The 18174-nt window shown below is 44.1% G+C and overlaps 1 protein-coding gene across 1 annotated transcript; it reads right to left on the reverse strand.

Annotated features, from left to right (window-relative positions):
- Positions 1 to 2847: 2847 nt before the first annotated feature.
- On the reverse strand, positions 2848 to 17653 carry CEACAM7 (CEA cell adhesion molecule 7). Its single transcript, XM_055369587.2, has 5 exons — positions 17590 to 17653; positions 16346 to 16708; positions 13275 to 13553; positions 6902 to 7033; positions 2848 to 4307 (listed from the first exon to the last, which is right to left on the reverse strand). The coding sequence occupies exons 1-4, from the start codon at positions 17651 to 17653 to the stop codon at positions 6942 to 6944; spliced, it is 798 nt and encodes a 265-aa protein (XP_055225562.1). The 3' UTR covers positions 2848 to 4307; positions 6902 to 6941.
- Positions 17654 to 18174: the final 521 nt, after the last annotated feature.

An 18174-nucleotide genomic window follows, 5' to 3' on the forward strand; every position in this document is an offset into this window, starting at 1 on the left:
ATGCCTTCTTAGGAAAAAGCTGTGATGCCTTCTGAGAGTTTGCTCTCAGTCAGGCAGGATCAAAGAAGTACAACTCCTTAGTACAATCCCTTAAACCGTGAGTCCTGCACAGCACCTCACTAATCCATTCCCTGCCCAGGTGTTGTGTGCATAGGTGAAGAGTCAGATCTCCATAAGTCAGACACTCTTCCCCCTTTTCAGCTCCCTGACCCTCGCTACTGTGTGCTCTGGTCTGGCCCCAGCTCCCAGGCCATTAGTATTGGTCTAAGAAAGCAAGACCAGGACGGGCAGCTGAGAGGAAAGTCAGAGGCCACCAAGCATGAAAAGAGAGAGATGACTCTGTCATTGCTCAAAGTCACCCACTCTGGGTGTGTTTTATGACTGTTTCCAGATTTTGGAATATTCTCCCCTTTGTGACCATTCCAGGGACTCACCCTCCTCCTATTTCCTTCTCATTGCACTTTCTGTCCCCAGTGCACCCTTTTTATGGCCAGAGACTGGCTGTATGACTAGATGACAATTCAGTGAAAGTTACTTGTTGTGAGGACTGAGAGCCAGGCCCACCCTGCTTTTTCCCAGAAGAGACTGGAGGTTCATAAAAGCCAGCTTTAATGCAGGGTTGTGCAGGTGTGAGTGTGGTGTTAGGGAACAGGTGCAAAAGTGAAGAGTGAGACAGAAAAAAAAAATGCTGGCTGTTCATCAAATCCTGAAAGTAGAGGGAGCAAAAATTATTCTGGAAGGTGGATGTCATTCAGGAGACCTTGGAAGACCTAGAGTGTCCTCTGCACAAATGAAGTGGAGGATGGGTTTAAATTACGGAGTTGGATGACACTCATTACCTGACTTCACTTCTCTGCCTCAGTTTTTTAAATCTGTAAAAATGGGGATGCTGACACTCAGGATTTTTTATGAGGACTGTAGCTCCCTGAAAACCCCTTAGGATAGTGCCTGGTGCGTAGTGAGTGCTGCATCAGTGTGAGCTATTATAGTTATGGAAATAGGCAAAGGTGCCACCAGAAGCATTCAGAGTGAGGAGGTGCCTTTCAGTCAGGGTCCTCGCAGGCAGCTGGAGATGAAGACGGTTAAGGAGGCTTAAATTCCACAGTGGAAGGATTGAGGAGCAGTCCTGAGAAGGAATTCAGAAGCCAACAGGCATGGAGAGAGGCCAGGGGGACTGTCACTGCTCAAAGGCCACACACTGTGGGTGTGTTTTATGACTGTTACTGGCTTTGAAATCTTCTCCCCTTTGTGACCATTCCAGGGACTCGCCCTCTTCATATGTTTCTGGATTTGGAATCTTGAGCAATATTCATGACGTACAACATTCTGTGAAAAATACCTTTACCCGACAGCAGGAACAGCCAGAGTGGGTGTGGCTTCTGTCACAAATATTGTCTCCTAGGAGTCTAGGAATGTGTCCTAGGATTGAATGGTTTTGCTGAAAGCCAGGCCTAGAAATGGGCTTCAGGGGCACCTTGTGAATAGTATTTATGTTGCCAATGGAAAGCATTCATCTTTTTAAGGGAAAGTATTCATCTTAATGAAGAAATGCCATCTTACGGTCTGGGTCAGTATTTTTTGCCTCTGTACTATCCTTATTTATAAATTGAAAAGAGAAAGACCGAAGAAGAGTGACATAAGGAAGCACATGTATGAATTAACAGGACAGAATTGGGACTAGTATGTGTAAATTAAGGGAAAGCATGTATGTATTTTATGTGAACATAAAAAGGACTTCTTGTTGGCCGGCGCGGTGGCTCACGCCTGTAATCCCAGCACTTCGGGAGGCCGAGGCAGGCGGATCACAAGGTCAGGAAATCGAGACCATCCTGGCTAACACGGTGAAACCCGGTCTCTACTAAAAATACAAAAAATTAGCCGGGCATGGTGGTGGGCGCCTGTAGTCCCAGCTACTCAGGAGGCTGAGGCAGGAGAACGGCGTGAACCCGGGAGGCGGAGCTTGCAGTGAGCGGAAATCGTGCCACTGCACTCCAGCCTGGGAGACAGAGCGAGACTCCATCTCAAAAAGAAAAAAAAAGAAAAAGACTTCTGTGTAAAAATAAAAATAATATCCACTGCCTTGAGTGGAGAGCAGACTGCAGGACCAAAACATTCCAGCAGAGTCATGAGAGAATGGGTTGTGTGGTTTCTTTGCTAAATAGTAGGTTAAACTGAGTATGTTACTGAAGAGAAAGGAGATGAAGGAGAAGATAGGTGAGGGTGAGAGAATGTGAGATGGCAAAAGGAAAAGACTGAAAGAAAGGTTTACTAAGGGCTCATCAGGTACCAGGCTCTGTGTCTAATGCCTTCCACATATTAACGTACCCATTCAAGCTGTCATTTTCTGATGCAGTAAGAGTGACCCTTGCGCTGCAGATGAGAAGAGGCTGAAGTGGGTGAAGTGAGTGGTCCAGAGTCATCCAGCCAGTTCATAGCAGAGCTAGTGTGTTTCACCTCGAAGTTTGTGCTCTTTGTGATTCAGACAGAAAAGTGAGACACAGAAGGAAGGCAAAGCAATTTTTGTTGTGGGTAAAGTTTACAGAAGTTACCTGTATTAGGCAGAATAATGGCCTCCTAAAAATGTCCACATCCTAATCCCTGGAACCTGTGCATGCTATTTTATTTGGCAAAAGAAAAGACTTTGCAGGTGAGATGAAGTTAAGTTTCTTGAGATGCGAGGTTATTCTGGATAATTTGGGTGGGCTCAGTGTAGTCAGAAGGGTCCTTGTAAGTGAAAGAGAGAGGCGGAAGGGTCAGGGTGAGAATGATGCAGCCAGAGAGACTCCACTGGCCATCGCTGGCTGTAAACATGCATCAAAAGACAAAATTACAACAAATTCAGTTATAGATCCAATTGGCTTTTATTTGTGATTCATGAATCAGGGCAGTTTCCATTCTGCAAAATATAGTGATAGCTCCTACTGGGCAATACAACAGTAGAACAGTGGGTTTTGTAAAATGGGAATCCAGAAACAGAAGAATATAAATAAATTGATTTAAATAAACTGAGTGGTTAATTTCAGAATACTTCATATTGCTTTTTTCTAAGAGTTAAAGCAGAAAGGACTTTCTTACTGTGCTGACTCAGACAGCCTGGACTCTCCTGCTTTTAGGGAAATTTTGTCTGTTCTGGGATCTACCTGCTTCCTCAATGTTTCAGTGTGAGTATATGGCATTTAGCATGACTGGCTCCATTCTGGAGTCACCAGGCTGTCACCTAAATGAGAGTTTGACTAAACATAAGGCATTAACACTACTGTCAGTTACCATCATTTTGGACTTCCATCATTCATAGGTTATGATGTCCTCCTAATCATATATTTATTTGAGTTTTTGTCATTCCAGCCAAAGAGAGAATATTTGACATTTGACGAATGGCTGCATGCAAACATTTAAAGGTTTTAGAGAATACAGCACACCAGGGTAACTAATATTGTGACAATCAGGAGGATCACACCAAGAGTTTGGAGTATGATCCATAGGCAGAGACCCCATGAACCAAACCAAATAAAAGAGAATAGATTAAAGAATGAGCCACATAAGAAGCCTACCCATTTTAACCAAGCAGCATATTTGTTAACTTTTGCAACTGAGTCTCTGTAGTACCCACTGTGTTTATTTATGTGCAACAAGAAGTGTCAGCAACTGCACAAACTCCTCCCTGTTCAGCTAGTAGGGAGCAATTCTGTTATCTGGCATCCCATGGCTGGGTTAAATTAAAACAGGGAGTGAGAACAGGTGAGTCTAGAGGTCTAACTCTAAAAGGGACCACCGTATATTTGAATAAACAGTTGTATTAGGGATGTTGTTAAAGTTAGCCACTGGGCAGAATAAAGGATCCCTTAGGTCAAAGATTTGGGTTTGACATGATGACATGACACATCCAACACTCTGTCAAATTACCTGCACAAGGCGCTGATTGTGAAATTCTAGTTACAGCATTATCTTACCAAATTAAAGAGGCAGGCATGAGCAGGGAAAAATGGAGTGGGATAAGAGCCTCGTCACGATGAGGCTTGGGACATCTTGGGAAAAACTGTCCACAGCATGAAGTCATCAACTTCTTGTCCTGGTTGGCAATTTGAGTGTCTCTAGTTATGGTGTTGAACATTTTGGTGAGCTCTGAGTGGCCCACATCTCAGGCATGAGGGTTTTTCCTTGAAGTTTACATTGAGTTGTCTACCTCCAGCTTATAGGTCTTCAGGAAGAGAGCAGGTCTTATACTTAGTGATTCCACAGGAGAAAATGGGATTGAAGGAGCTAGAAGAATTCAGGGTCCAGTCCAGTCTACAGGTGGATAATAAAAACTTGAAAACAAAATACAGGGCTACAATTTGATAACAGTTGTATTATAGTCTTTCTTCTGAACATAATTTTTCTCTATCTCTCCCTGTTTCTACCAAAGTTAATCAGAGTAAGACTAATCTGTTTACAAAATAGGTAGAGTCTCATCAAACTTGGTCTGATTCTTTATATAAGAAGTATAGCAAGAATAGCGATTGACCACATAGCATCTTTTTAAGTTTGCTTTGCTGGAAGGTTTGATAAGGAATCTCAGATTAAACTTTTAGAAACCTCTCAGCACTAGGAAGCCAAACCAAGGCTGACTTCAGACTTTGCCTGCAGTACCTCAGTACCTACGGGTTCATTCTATGTATATTTCCAAATATGACATCCCAGCCAAAGCCTTGGTAATATAACCAGTATTTTTAAATGTATCCTGTTATAAACAGAACAGATTCTTATTGAACTTATGCAAATAAGTATTTTCATAACAATGTGAACACCCATGAATAGTTGCCTGATTCTGGATGGAAAATGTAGGGAGAAAAATTAATGTTTCAATTTTTGTTCACAAGTTGTATTTTACCAAGTTTCTGTAAGCTATAGATAGCTTAAAAGAAAAATGTTCCTTCAAATTTGGAAAGCAAAACATTTAAAGAATCATCAAAACTTCAACTAAAAATTCATAAGAACATTATCCTCATTAGTTCATCTAGTCCCATGAAATTAATTTTTCGTTCTGCTTGATCTTGATTGGCAGTTTCATGAAGATATCTCTTCATTAAAGTTTTGGAAATTCTTAGCCCAATGGTATGATTCTAAAGTTATCAGAAACTTGTATTCAAGACAACTTGTCAGAGTCTTAGCCATACATCTCCTTGGAAAAGAAGCAGTTTTGGACTGTAACCATTTCCAAGTGCTTTTAGAGAAGAATCAAAACAACTGTCTGTGAATGACAAAGACTTAAGATGGCAATGGTTAAAAATCAGATAAGACTTCAGATTTGATGGATTTGATGATAATGACACCACTCACAAACAAATTTGGTTATTTCTGTGGCATGTAACACTATGACTGACAAAATATTAGATTTCTAGAAATCTCATATAATTTTTGAAACATTCACATCAATAACATACCCGCAAATATAACTTAGAGAAGGTTTGGCATCACTTGTCATTTGACAGTGTTTTCCATATAGTTTAACATATCAGTTAAGGTGAATTTCCATCTCGCTTCTGTTTCTCAACTGGATTACTGAGTTCAGGGCATAGCCCATTAACAAATATGGCCAACAATGTATAAGCTTATGTATGTTGAAAAAGTTCCCCAGGTAATTTTGATACATACCCCTAGCTACAAATCATTGATTTAAGCCCAAGTCCTGCTTATCAGAGCAGGGGTTCTGCATCCTGCTTGCACATTAGCAGCATGTGGGAAGGCTTAAATAATAACGCCTTGGTCCCACTCTAGACCATTAAATCAAAACGTATGAGCAGAGCCTGGAAATCAGTTGTTCTTTTAAAAATTTCCCAGTGATTCCAGTGTGTAGCCATATTTCCCATTAGATTTCTCTTTCTTCTTGTGGAATTTATCTTTTTCTATTTTGGTATTACAATTATTTTTCATGTCTTACTCTGTTGCCCAGGTTGGAGTGCAGAGGCACAATCATAGCTCACTGCAACCTTGAACTCTTGGGCTCAGAGGATCCTCCCACCTCAGCTTCCCAAAGCACTGGGATGACAGTTGTGAGCCAATGCACCTGGCCCTTTGTCTTATCGTCTGTCTTAGGCTTTATGTTCCCTGGAGTAGGGACCTTGCCTTCTTCATTTCTGTATCTTTCATGAACACATGAATTGGTTATCAGGAAAAGATTCTCAGCCACGCTTAGGTTGTGTCCTGAGTCTCAGGTTCACATGCTAATGCTACCGTCTTTGTCCTCCACAAGGACAGAGGTTGCTTGTGATGAAGGGTGTGGGTAACTCCACAATACAGGTGGTGGAGGAAGGTTACCTTGTTTTTAGACATAACATTGGAACTAAGAATTCTATGTGTATATGGGGTGGAAGGGCAGGGATGTATAGGAAGACAGATCTAATTAGGATAGAGAAATTATACTCAGGAGTAGCGGTAAAGGAAGTAAAAAGGATTCATGAAGAGAAGAAATGTGAACTTATCTAATGGGCTAGAGTAGGCCCCTGCAGGTTCTTGAGTAGGCGATTTTAGGAAGGTAATGAAGTAGTCATATGCTAGGAAGCATTCAAAGACTACAGAAAAGAAGTCAAGCAGGACTTCAAGCAATTGTTGAGGTTTATGGGAATGGAGAGAACAGCACAAGTGAAAGATGTTTTAAAAAGGACCAAGAAGCTTTCACAATGTATTGAATTGGGGAAACAAATGAGCAGAGGCTGGGAGTAGTCATGTCTAAGAGACAGTGGAGTACAGGAAGCATGAAGACCAGGGAAGAAGAGACCTGCAGGAATTAGTGCTTAGAAGCAGGAGTTTAGTGAGAGGAGGAGGAGATCTAGCCCCAGATACAGGTGAAGAAGTCCTTTCCCTCTCCCAAGCGTGGCAGTCAGCCCTGCAGGAAATAGGATAAGAAGAAAGGTCATAATACCTGCCACTCTTCCCGAAATGCAGAAACTACACCAAGGCTGCTATATCAGAGCCATCCCAGCCAGTACTCCAATCATGATGCTGACAGCGGTCCCAGCTGAGAGGTCAGGCGAACTTGCTTGTACTGACTCATCTGTCATGGAAAGAAAAGAGAAGGAATGAAGTTGATCTTATTTTACAGGGAAGTCCCCCAGGAACCAACTCTCAGCATGAAGTCGTTTCTATTTGTTCCTTCAAGGAACACATTATTTTTGTGGTAAGGTTGCTGGGAGATGATTATCCAACTAAATTCTTGCAGGTTTTTCATCTCACCAGGTTTCCAGGTTGATGGTCAGTCTTCTGTCAATTCCATCCTGACCTTTTTACACTCAGATATTTTTGAAGGCTTTGAAATTTGAGAAAGACTGATTGCTAATCTTGTATGTCATTAAAACTTCCCACTTTTTCATGGTTGCATTTTTTTTCTTAGTGTCTCAGTTGTGGCAGTTAGTGCATTTTGAATTCACCACCTCCTTTGCACAGAGACCTCACTTCCCACGGGCTCCCAGCAGGTGTGTGAAAGCAAGTCAAGTTCTGCAAGACTGTTTTGCTCTGAAAGGTGATGGGCTTGAGGAATTCCCAACAGTCTTGCAGAAACTCTCTTCGAACTGCACTGCAATCTAAAACTTTCTTTTTTTTCTCTTTCTATTCCACAGGCATCACATCTGCATCATGATCTGAGGGCTCTCCCAGGCTCCTCCCCCTCCTATCCCACTTTCCCTCACAGGTGTTTTTCCATCAAAATTATATTGCATGTCTAATCCCATCTTGGCTGCATCTCACTGAATGAAAACTAACATACGAGGCTTGAGACTTCGTATTTAACTCTGTTCTTTTCCCTCTCTCATATTAATCAGTAACCATGTCCCAGTGGACTTTTTGTGTAATGCCTGTTTCTCCCATGTATATGTATATGTATATGTATATATGTGAATATATATATGCACATGTATATATAATACCTTCTGCATCTGTTTCTTCTTTATTTCTGTTGCAATAATTTGGGCTTAATTTCTCATCAGTCATCAGTCATCAGTCAACTCAGACTGATGATTAATAATCACTAATATTAGCTACTGTTGAGGGGTGCTTCCTATGTGTCAGGCCCTGTGTTAAATTATTTACATGTATCTCATTTGAGCTGTAAAATAATACTGTCAGGTAGAAAATAGCTTAGAGTGGTGAAAATAGCTTAGAAAATGGCTTAGAGTGGTGAAAAAACTTACCCAATGTCATACAGCTAGTGACAGGCGGATCTAGGATTTGACTCTAAGACTACCTGACTTCAAGGCTAATAATAATGGTAGCTTCAACAGCAGCTAACATTTATGAAACAGTTCCTCTGCATGTGGCATTTTGCTGAATGCTTCATTGATTATTACATTAAATCTTCAAAACAATACTGTGAAGCAGGCACTCTTATTGCAATTTTCAATTGTGGAAACTAAGGCTCAGAGAAGTTAAGAATCTTGTGCAAGAAATGTATAACTATAAATACATACATTTAAAAGAAGAAAGATCTGAAATCAACAACCTGGCTTTACAACTTAAGGATATAGGAGAAAAACAAATGAAACCCAAAGTTAGCTAATGAAGGAAATAATAAAGATTAGAGTGGACTAGAAAAACAATAGAGAAAAGCAATGAAACCAAAAGGTGGTTCTTCAAAAAAGTTCAGCAAAATTCACAACCTTTAATTAGATCGACTAAGAAAAAAAATGAGAAGATAGAAATTACTCAAATCAGAAATGAAAGTGATTACTACCAATTTTACAGAAATAGTAAGTGTTATGAGTATTATGAATAATTATATGCCAACAAGTTAGAGAACCTGGATGAAATAAATTCCTAGAAACATAAAACCTTCCAAATGGAACCATGAAGAAACAGAAAATCTGAATAGACTAATAACTACTCGGGAGACTGAACCAATAAAACATTTGACAAAATTCAACATTCTATCATAGTAAACACACTCAGATTATAAATAGAAGGAAACTACCTCAAATATAATAAAGGCATTATCTGAAAAGCCCAACGCTAACATCATACTCCAGGGAGAAAGACTGAAAGCTTTCCCTCTAAGATAAAAACAAGACAAGAATGCCTAGTTTTACCACTTCTATTCTATGTAGTATTGGAAGTTCTAGTAAGAGAAAGTAGGCAAGAAGAAAGAAAATAACATCCAAATCAGAAAGAAGTAAAATTAACTTTGTTTGCACATGACAGGAACTTACATGTAGAAAACCCTAGAGATTAAAACAAAATTTTAGAACTAATAAACAGATTCAGTATAACTGCAAGATACTAAATCAACATGCAAAAATCAGTTGAAATCAGCTGTATTTCTTTTTTCTTTTTTCTCTGTCTCTTTCTCTCTCTCTCTCTCTTTTTTTTTTTTTTTTTGAGACAGAGTCTCATTTTATTGCCCAAGCTGAAGTGCAGTAGCATGATCTCGGCTCACTGCAACCTCTGCCTCCCCAGTTCAAATGATTCTCCTGCCTCAGCCTCCCAAGTAGTTGAAATTACAGGCGTGCGCCACCACACCTGGCTAATTTTTTTTTTTTTTTTAGTAGAGACAGGGTTTCACCATATTGGTCAGGCTGGTCTCGAACTTGTGACCCCAAATGATCTGACCACCTCAGCCTCCCAAAGTGCTGGGATTACATGTGTAAGCCATTGCGTCCAGCCAAAAAACAGTTGTATTCCTTTGCACTTACAGTGAACAATCTGAAAAGAAATTAAGAAAAAAATTGATTCACATTATCATCAAAAAGAATAAAGTTCTTAGGAATATACTTAACCAAGGAAGTGAAAAAATTGTAAGCTGAAAATTATAAAATGCTGCTGAAAGAAATTAAAGAATATATTAATAAATGGAAAGAAATTCCATTTTCATAGATTGGAAGACCTAATATCATTAAGATGATAATATTAATGCAATCCCTACCAGAATCCCAGTGGCATATTTTGCAGAAATAGAAAAATCCTAAAATTCATATGGAGTCTCAGGACTCTAAATAGCCAAACAATATGAAAGAATGAAGATGGAGGACTCACACTTCCTGATTTCAGAATTTACTACAAAGCCACAGTAATCAACACAGTGTGGTACTGGCATAAAGGAATACATAGAAACCAATGGAATAGAATGGAGAGCCCAGAAACAAATGCTTGCGTTTATAGTCAAATTATTTTTGACAAGGGTACCAAGACCATTCAATAGGGAAAGGATGGTCTTTTCAACAAACGATATTGGGACAGCTGGATATCCATGAACAAGGATGAGTTGAATCTTTACTTAACACCATATAAAAATTAACACCATATAAAAATTAACCCAAAATGGATCAAAGACCTAAATGTAAGAGATAAACCTATAAAACTCTTAGAAGAAAACATAGGGGGAAAGATTCATGACATTCTATTTCACAGTGATTTCTTGGCTATGACACCCAAAGCACAGGCAACAAAAAAAAATAGACAAATTTGACTTCATAAAAAATAAGATCTTCTCTACATCAAAGGACATTATCCAGAAAGTGAAAAGGCAACCCATGGAATGGGAGAAAATATTTGCAAATCATATATCTGATAAGGGATTAATTCTCAGAATATACAAAGAACTAATATAACTCAACAGCAAAAACCCAGAAACCCAATTTAAAAATGGGCAAAGGACTAAAACAGAGATTTCTCCAAGGAAGATATGCAAATGGCCAATAAGCACATGCAAAGATGCTCAACATCACTAATACTTAGAGATATGCAAATCAGAACCACAGTGATACACCACCACACACATGTTAGGATGGCTTTGATTTAAAGAAAGAAAAGAAAACACAAAACATGTATTTTGAGGAGGCGGGAAAATTGAAACTCTCGTGCATTGCCAGTGGGAGTGTGAAATGGTGCAGCCACAGTGGAAAATGGTAGAGCCGTTTCTCAAAAAAATTAAGCAAAGCACTACCATTTGATGCAGCAATTCCACTTGTGGTCATATGCCCAAAATAATGGAGAGTAGGGCTTTGAAAAGATATTTATACACCTATGTTGATAGTAGCATTACTCACTATAACCAAAATGTGGAAACAGCTCAAAAGTCCACCGAACAATACGTCAAGAGGCAAAATGAAATATATCCACACAAACTCATTCAATCTTAACAGGTAATAAAATAAAATAAAATGCCGAGGATTTACACACTCATGAGACTCAAATTCTGATACATACTACAACGTGAATGAACCCTAAAGACGTTATGATAAGTGAAATGTGGCCAGACACAAAAGGACAAATTTTGTATGAGTCTATTGATGTGAGGTACTTATTAATAAAATAGTCAATTACAGACAGACAGAAAGTAGAATGATGGCTACCAGGGACTAGGGTTAGAAGGAGTGGAGAGTTACTGTTTATTGAGTGCAGAGGTTTTGCATGGTGAGTTGAAAAAGTTCTGGAAATGGATAGCGGTGATGGTTGCACAACAGTATAAATATAATTGATATCACTAAACCATACTTTTTTTGGAGACAGGGTCTCACTCTGTCACCGAGGCTGGAATTCAATGGCGCAATCAAGGCTCACTGGAGCCTCGACATTCTGGGCTGAAGTGGTCCTCCCGCCTCAGCCCACCAAGTAGTTGGAACTACAGGCCATGTGCCACCATGTTTCGCTAATTTTTTGGGAAGACAGGGTTTCACCATGTTGTGCAGGCTGGTATTGAATTCCTGAGCTCAAGCGAGCCACCCACCTCAACCTCTCGAAGTGCTGGAATTACAGGCATCAGCCACCGCGCCCAGCCCTAAACCGTATATGTAAAATGGCTAATACGGTAAATTTCAGGTTATGAGTGCTTAACCTTTATGAATACATAGTGGCTGGTACTCTTACCCTCGCTATAAATACACACTTTGTGGCCCTGCCCCTTCCCTCCCTTGCAGAGTCCCAGTGGCTGAATCTCCCTATTTGTCCAAATGTTCATCCCTAGCTGTGCTCTGTGCTGTGTCCACAGCGTCATACAGCCGGTGACTTCAGAGCCAGGCCACAGTTCAAGAGTCTGCCCCAGGGCTCCCTCTCTTCCCAGTTCCCTGAAGCCTGACCCAGGAGAGGCTCTGCCATTGATTGACAGCTCAATTTAGCCAGATTCAGGACAGGTCTCCCAAGCACCTTCTCCACACACCCAGGTCCCACCCCAGGTGGAGTCAGGGCAGGGCCAGTCACCAGGTGAGCCGGGAGCAGAGCAGGGAGCAGACTCTGAGCTGCTCCTCCCTCGTCCAACGGGTTTCCTCCTCTCATCTGGGGAAAAAGTGTGAGATGTTTCAAAGCCTCCTTCTTCCTTGTAGCTCATGAATTAGGCAAAAGAACACAAACAGGTGACAAAAAGGGACGTATTGATGACTGAGAGAACCCTTAAGGACCCTTCCTGCTTTTCCCTCTGTGAAGCTCTTTCCACTACCTGGGGCTTTGGGGCTGAGGGAGCCCCCTCCTCACATTCCAGGCTGGATCCATAATCAGCCATGAGAAATTACTGAAGTACAGGGAGGAGGGTCTGCAGAGACAGAGTGAGAGGGTTCAGGGGGGAGAATTTGGGATCTGCTTGTGCCCATGGGACACAGGCTGGAAAAGAAAAGTTTTTTCAGCTCTTCCTTAACACCAGAGAGACCCCATCTCAAAATATGATGCCAACGGTCCAGGGATCCATGTACCACGGACTGTGATCATCTTGACTGTGGTACTATTGCGGTCAGTGGCCAATGTGTGGGCATAGCAGGTATAGGATACACTATTCTTTGCAGTGCTTTGGGGATAAAGAGCTCTTGCATGTGTTGCAGAAGGTTTCCATTACTCAGCCAAACATACGGAGAGGGTGGGTTAGAGGCCGCATAGATGAAGAGTCTAAGGTTTGCTCCTAACTCGTAAGATATATCTGGGGTAGAAGGGGTGTCCAAGCCACCCGGAGCAAAGAGAATAAAGCCGTAAGTGATGTCCTCAGAGGGAAGCGGAAGCTCCTGGTCTGTGGAAGGGCTGCACTGTCCCTCTTACCCAAATCACAATCCTGAAGTCCCAACCAAACCCCGATGTGTTCACTGAGCCTGAGACATTCATCTGTTTCTCCCATCACAGGCTGTGGACCCTGAGCCTCCCAGGACAGGAGCAGCCCCTCCTCTCCTATTCTTGGTCAAGGCTGGGTCTGCCCAGGTTTGCTTGGCCAGCCTGGGTGCCTAGAGGTGAGGGTCTGTGTACTTGGACCTGAGAGGGACTAAGAGGCCTGGCCTCTGGCTGCGTGGATTTGGGCTGTCAGCCTGGGCCACGGAGGAACAGAAGATACTCACGGCGGACATTCAGGGTGACTGGGTCACTGCGGCTGGCACCCACTGGGTTCTGTATTTCACATTCATAGGGTCCTATGTCATTCTTTGTGGCGCTGAGTAGAACGACGGTCCTGTTGTCAGTGGAGAGCAGCAGCCTGGGGCTGACCAGGAGGCTCTGATTGTTTACCCACCACAGGTAGGTTGTGTTCTGAGTCTCAGGTTGACAGGTTAAAACCACAATATCTTTGTTCTCCACCGGATTGAAGTTGTTGCTGGTGATGGAGGGCTTGGGTGGCTCCGCTGTGCAGATAAGAGAGAAAAGATTGCCCTGTGTGGCACCCTTGGTTCTCCCACGGGCATCTTTCAATCAGAGTTGGCATCTCCCACCTCTAAGCCCACTCAAGTCCTTAAAAGCCCACAGAAGGTGTGTGTATCACAAGACAGATGCACAATGATCTGAGAGCTCAGACACTGTGAGGCTGCCTGATTTGTCTTAGAGAAGCACAGACTTTCTCAAGTGTAAATTGTGCAGCAGCGTTGGCCCATGGACAGACCCAGGACCATCAGTCACAGCCACTGGTGCCTCTCCTGGTCCTTTCCTGATGGCTGCCTACCTGGCCCTTTGGGGTCCTCACCTCGAATGGGCAGGAGCTGAGTTCCTTCCAGCTGAACACTCCTACACCACCCAGCCAAGGGGTGTTTCTCTGAGCCTTTTTTTTCCAAGGATATCCCAGAGATGGGTGATGATAACAATGGGTGTTTGAGCAGACATAGCAGAGGAGACCAGGAAAAAGTCTAGAGGTGAGTTTAGTACTCAGACTGCAGGGCCTCCAGGTGGGGCAGCTCTACCCAGGTGTTTGATGGTGACTGACAAGAGCTAGTGACCGCCAGGAAAGTGCAGCAGAGTCCAGAAGAAGATAGAGAAAGGGTGAGTGAGACAAGCAGGGGCTGGCTGAAAATCTGAGGATTCTCAATGACATAACAAGAACAATGAAGACAAATTAGGAGAAGAGATGTGTGTCATGTTAGGAAATTTACAAAGAGCTCCCTGTCCCCAGCTCCTGTGCAGTCAGCAAAACAGAGGAAATCCCAACACAGGCATGAGAAATGCTTTCGTCCTTTTCTCTTGACCTACGGAAACACAAGAGTTTGATCAAATTCATCTAAACTAGGCAGAGTCTAAGCGAGATGCCAGTGGCTGGTGCAGTTCCCATTCCAAGGGACCCCACCTTATGACAATGGTGTCATCATGAGGACACAGGTGTATGTGGAATGGACAGCAAACCCATCAGACAGCACCTGCCTAGGCCGCTGCACCTGGAGGAGGTCCCGGGAATGACTGGAGGACCTGAGCCCCACAGCAAGACAAGGATGGAGTTGGTAGTAAAATGGGTGGAATGAACCCATGGGCTTTGGGGACTGCACACCTGTCCTGCCTCTGGCCCCCTGGTGAGTCAGTGTAGAGAGCAGATAGAGGAGTTGCTCATCCCTGTCCCATGGCCAAGCATTTACACAGTCATGAGACTTAACACCTGGGTGGCTTCTTTTTTTTTTTAAGATCCAGGGATCTTGCTATGTTGCCCAGGCTGGTCTTGAACTCCTGGGCTCAAGACACCCTCCTGTCTCAGTCTCCCACTGGGGTGGCTTTAGGGGCAGGGGATGAGAGGGGTGGAACATGGGTCTCAGCCCCTTGGAGGGACAGGGAACAGGTGCCAGAGCCTCCTAGGATCCTGCATCAGGTTCCAGTCTCTGAAGAGATTATGGATCATTCATTCCTTCATTCATTCCCTCCCTCCTTCATGAGAGAACTACTGAGCGAGTGTGTGTCTCACTTTGGGCCCTGGCATGTGCAGGGTGTGAGTGGGGAGAGAAAGCAAAGTCCTCTCCTTTATCCTCCTGTGGGAGTGACACCAACACATCAGGAAACACAGGATTTCAGGTCCAGTGAGGGTAGGAGTGTGAATCTAAGGGAGAGGCCTGGACATTTCCAGCACTGACTCTGATAGTTGAGGCAAGAGATTCAGTTCTAGGTAAAAACTAATTCTCTATTTGTTCCTCACTCCCTAGACCAGAATCTCCCACTTCTGGCTTGGATGCCTAGGAAGCAAGCTCTGTGGCTACAAAGACCTGGGGACTCTGATGTGACTGTCTGGTGCGTGAGACCCTGCCTCAGTGGCTGTATTTCCTTCTGCCTCAGTTTCCTTTAACAAAATGAGATAAAGCGTAAATGGTCTCTGGCTTGCCTTGTTGTCTGTGAATTCACCTTAAAATAATCACAATTACCTGGACGAGAGCCCTGTGTAGAAGAGCTGCCCAAACAAGCAGGATCTCTGATTGTTTGCCTCCAGGAGTGGGTTATTTGGACCTGATTCCTGGTGTACAAAGAACTTACAGCAGAAACTTTCTTCTTCTTTTTCTCCCCCTGAGGACACTGACTCCCCTAGGACCTCTCTTAAGTTCCTCATCCAGGGGGACTGAGGTCCTAGTAATCCTGTTCATCTGTCCTCTCCAGGCTGAGTCTCAGGTGAAGGAGAAGGCTCTGTCCTTGCCCAGATGAGGCCCTGGGGGTGACCAGGCTGGTGACCAGCTCCATGAGCCATGATCCTCAAACAGCTCAAATCCTTGCTCTCAGTCAGTTCAGCCCAGGAGGCCACAACCCAGCCCTGACACAGGTTCCTTAGGGTCACCTGGAGTCAAGAGCCCTGGGACAGGGATCTGGGACTTATGCTTCCAGGGCTGAGCTTCTCTGTGAGGATTCCAGGGGACCCCTCAGGCCAGGCTCTGACCCAGTTCTCCAAGGTCTTTTTCAGGGGGAGGGCACAGAATCTTGGCTGAGACTGATCTCCCCCTGCTGAGTCCCCCCCATCAGACTGTCCTTCCTCTGCAGCAAGTATCTGCAGGGTCTGGATGCAGGAAAGGGATTCTGGTCTGTAGAAGTTTGTCTCCCCCATGTGTGTCCTTCACTAAATGCCCAAACTCCAACACTGGATAAAATGTAGATGGGGACACAGGCACAACCCAGGCCTGACAATCCCGTGTGTATGAAGTAGAACTGGCCCCCAGCACCCAGAAGTCATGGAGGTGTCACTCACAGAATACGTAGAATTGGCTGGTTACTTCTTCATTCACAAGATTTTCTTTTATAACCTGTAGGGTATAGATTCCTGCGTCATTGTGGGTGACGTTCTGGATCAGCAGGGATCCATTGGGGTATATTGTCTCTCGACCGTTGTGTGCGGGCCCTGGGGCATTTTCTTGACTCATATTTTTTACATATCCTATAATTCGATAGTTGGCATGCACCCTTTCCCCTTTGTACCAGTTGTAGCCGTAAAGATTCTGGGACTCATTATGGACTAGTAGAAGGACCTCCTTCCCTTCTGCGACATTGAACGGCGTGGATTCAATAGTGAGCTTGGCAGTGGTGGGCGGGTTCCAGAAGGTTAAAAGTGAGGCTAGGAGGGGGAGAGAACATCAGTCAATATTGGGACCTATGTATTGGGGTGGAAAGATGGGGCCCTGGATCCTGAGCAGGTCTCTTCACCCACCCCCATCTTGAAGTAAGTGTGTGTGTGTGTGTGTCCTACTGGATCAATGTCAGCAGCATGACCCCTATTTCTTTAGCACCTCTGACCTTACATTTCCCTGTTCGGAATCCTCTTCCCCAGGGATCTGCAGGGATCCCTCCATACTGCAAGACCTGCTTACATCAGGGCATCCTTGGGAGACCCCTTCCCTGACACCTTCTCTAGAAGCCCTGGGTGTTCCGTTTCTGACATTTCCCTGCTCTATTCCCTTTAGAGCTCTTGTCAACACCTGGCTTCACATTCTAGATCTCTTTGCCTGTCTGTCTTCTGCCCCATGAGAGCGTGAGCTCTGTGAGGGCAGGGACTTGTGTGATCTGGATTGCCCCCCAGTGCCTGGAACAGGCTGCAGGCTCCAGTAGATGAGTTCGTGAGAGTTCCCAGGGCCCTCCCTCCACATCCTGGGGTTTATTTTCCAATGCCTGAGGTTGGTGGCTAGGGACAATGTTTTATGCCCTGGTTATGTTTTTATTTGAAGTGTCACATGATATAGTTATTATTATCATATTTCAAAATGTAGCAGCTAGTGATGATTAACCAGGAAAAGAGAACATGTGAGATTTTCTTGACCCTTTCCAATTCCAGTCCAATGTGATTTTCCTGTTCTGGTTTCCTGTCCCTGTCTGGTGTCCTCTCCCAAAGGACTTCAACAGAAGCCCTTTGTCCCCTCTCAGAGCCCCATCCTCCCAAGGAGACCCCAGCCAGTCTCTCTGGCCCTCCTCCCACCCACTCCCAGGAAGTCCTCCCCTCACCTGTGAGCAGGAGCCTCTGCCAGGGAATGCACACTCTGTATGGACAGGCTGAAGGGGACCCCATGGTCTCTGCTGCCTGCTTGTCCTCTGTGGAGAAGAGCTTGGGCTCCAGGAACTCTCTTGTCAGGGCTGCTGTGACTGTCAGCTCTGCTGTCCTTCCTACCTCTGTGCTGAGCCTCCTCCCAGGGCAGGAGCACTTTCCAAGATCACATGGTCCAGGGGTGGGGTCTCTGCTCAGGAGTCCTCTGTCCCCTCCCCTCTCATTCCTGCCTCTTTTGTCCCTCTTCCTCTTTCCCTTTTGTCTATAAGCTTTGAGTAGCAAGGCTGATGGACCCCTGTCCCCTGGGAGGACAACCAACCTTTCCCAGTGCTGACCGATGCTGTGTTCTGGCCTTGGGTCTGTCACACCAGGGGGATTATTTCCCTTGTGACAGAGAAACCCAGCTGGGCCTTGGGTTTCTGCTGGGATGATGCCCAGCAGGAAGGTGACAGAGGTGGCTCTGGGGGATAGGAAGGGGCTCACTGGGGGATGACTGGGGAGGGACCAGCCCTCTGTCTCCAGTGTCACCAGCCTGGCCTCTGACC

This window comes from Gorilla gorilla, chromosome 20 (genome assembly GCF_029281585.2).
Source record: "Gorilla gorilla gorilla isolate KB3781 chromosome 20, NHGRI_mGorGor1-v2.1_pri, whole genome shotgun sequence".
Lineage (NCBI taxonomy): Eukaryota > Metazoa > Chordata > Mammalia > Primates > Hominidae > Gorilla > Gorilla gorilla.

Excerpts from the sequence above, each read along its gene's own strand:
- CEACAM7 (XM_055369587.2), bottom strand. The coding sequence starts at position 17,653 with ATGGGGTCCCCTTCAGCCTGTCCATACAGAGTGTGCATTCCCTGGCAG. Across the intron at positions 16,709-17,589 it reads GCAGAGGCTCCTGCTCACAG|CCTCACTTTTAACCTTCTGG; the intron begins GTGAGGGGAGGA and ends TCCCCCTCCTAG. Across the intron at positions 7,034-13,274 it reads AGTCACCCTGAATGTCCGCC|ATGAGTCAGTACAAGCAAGT; the intron begins GTGAGTATCTTC and ends TTTCCATGACAG.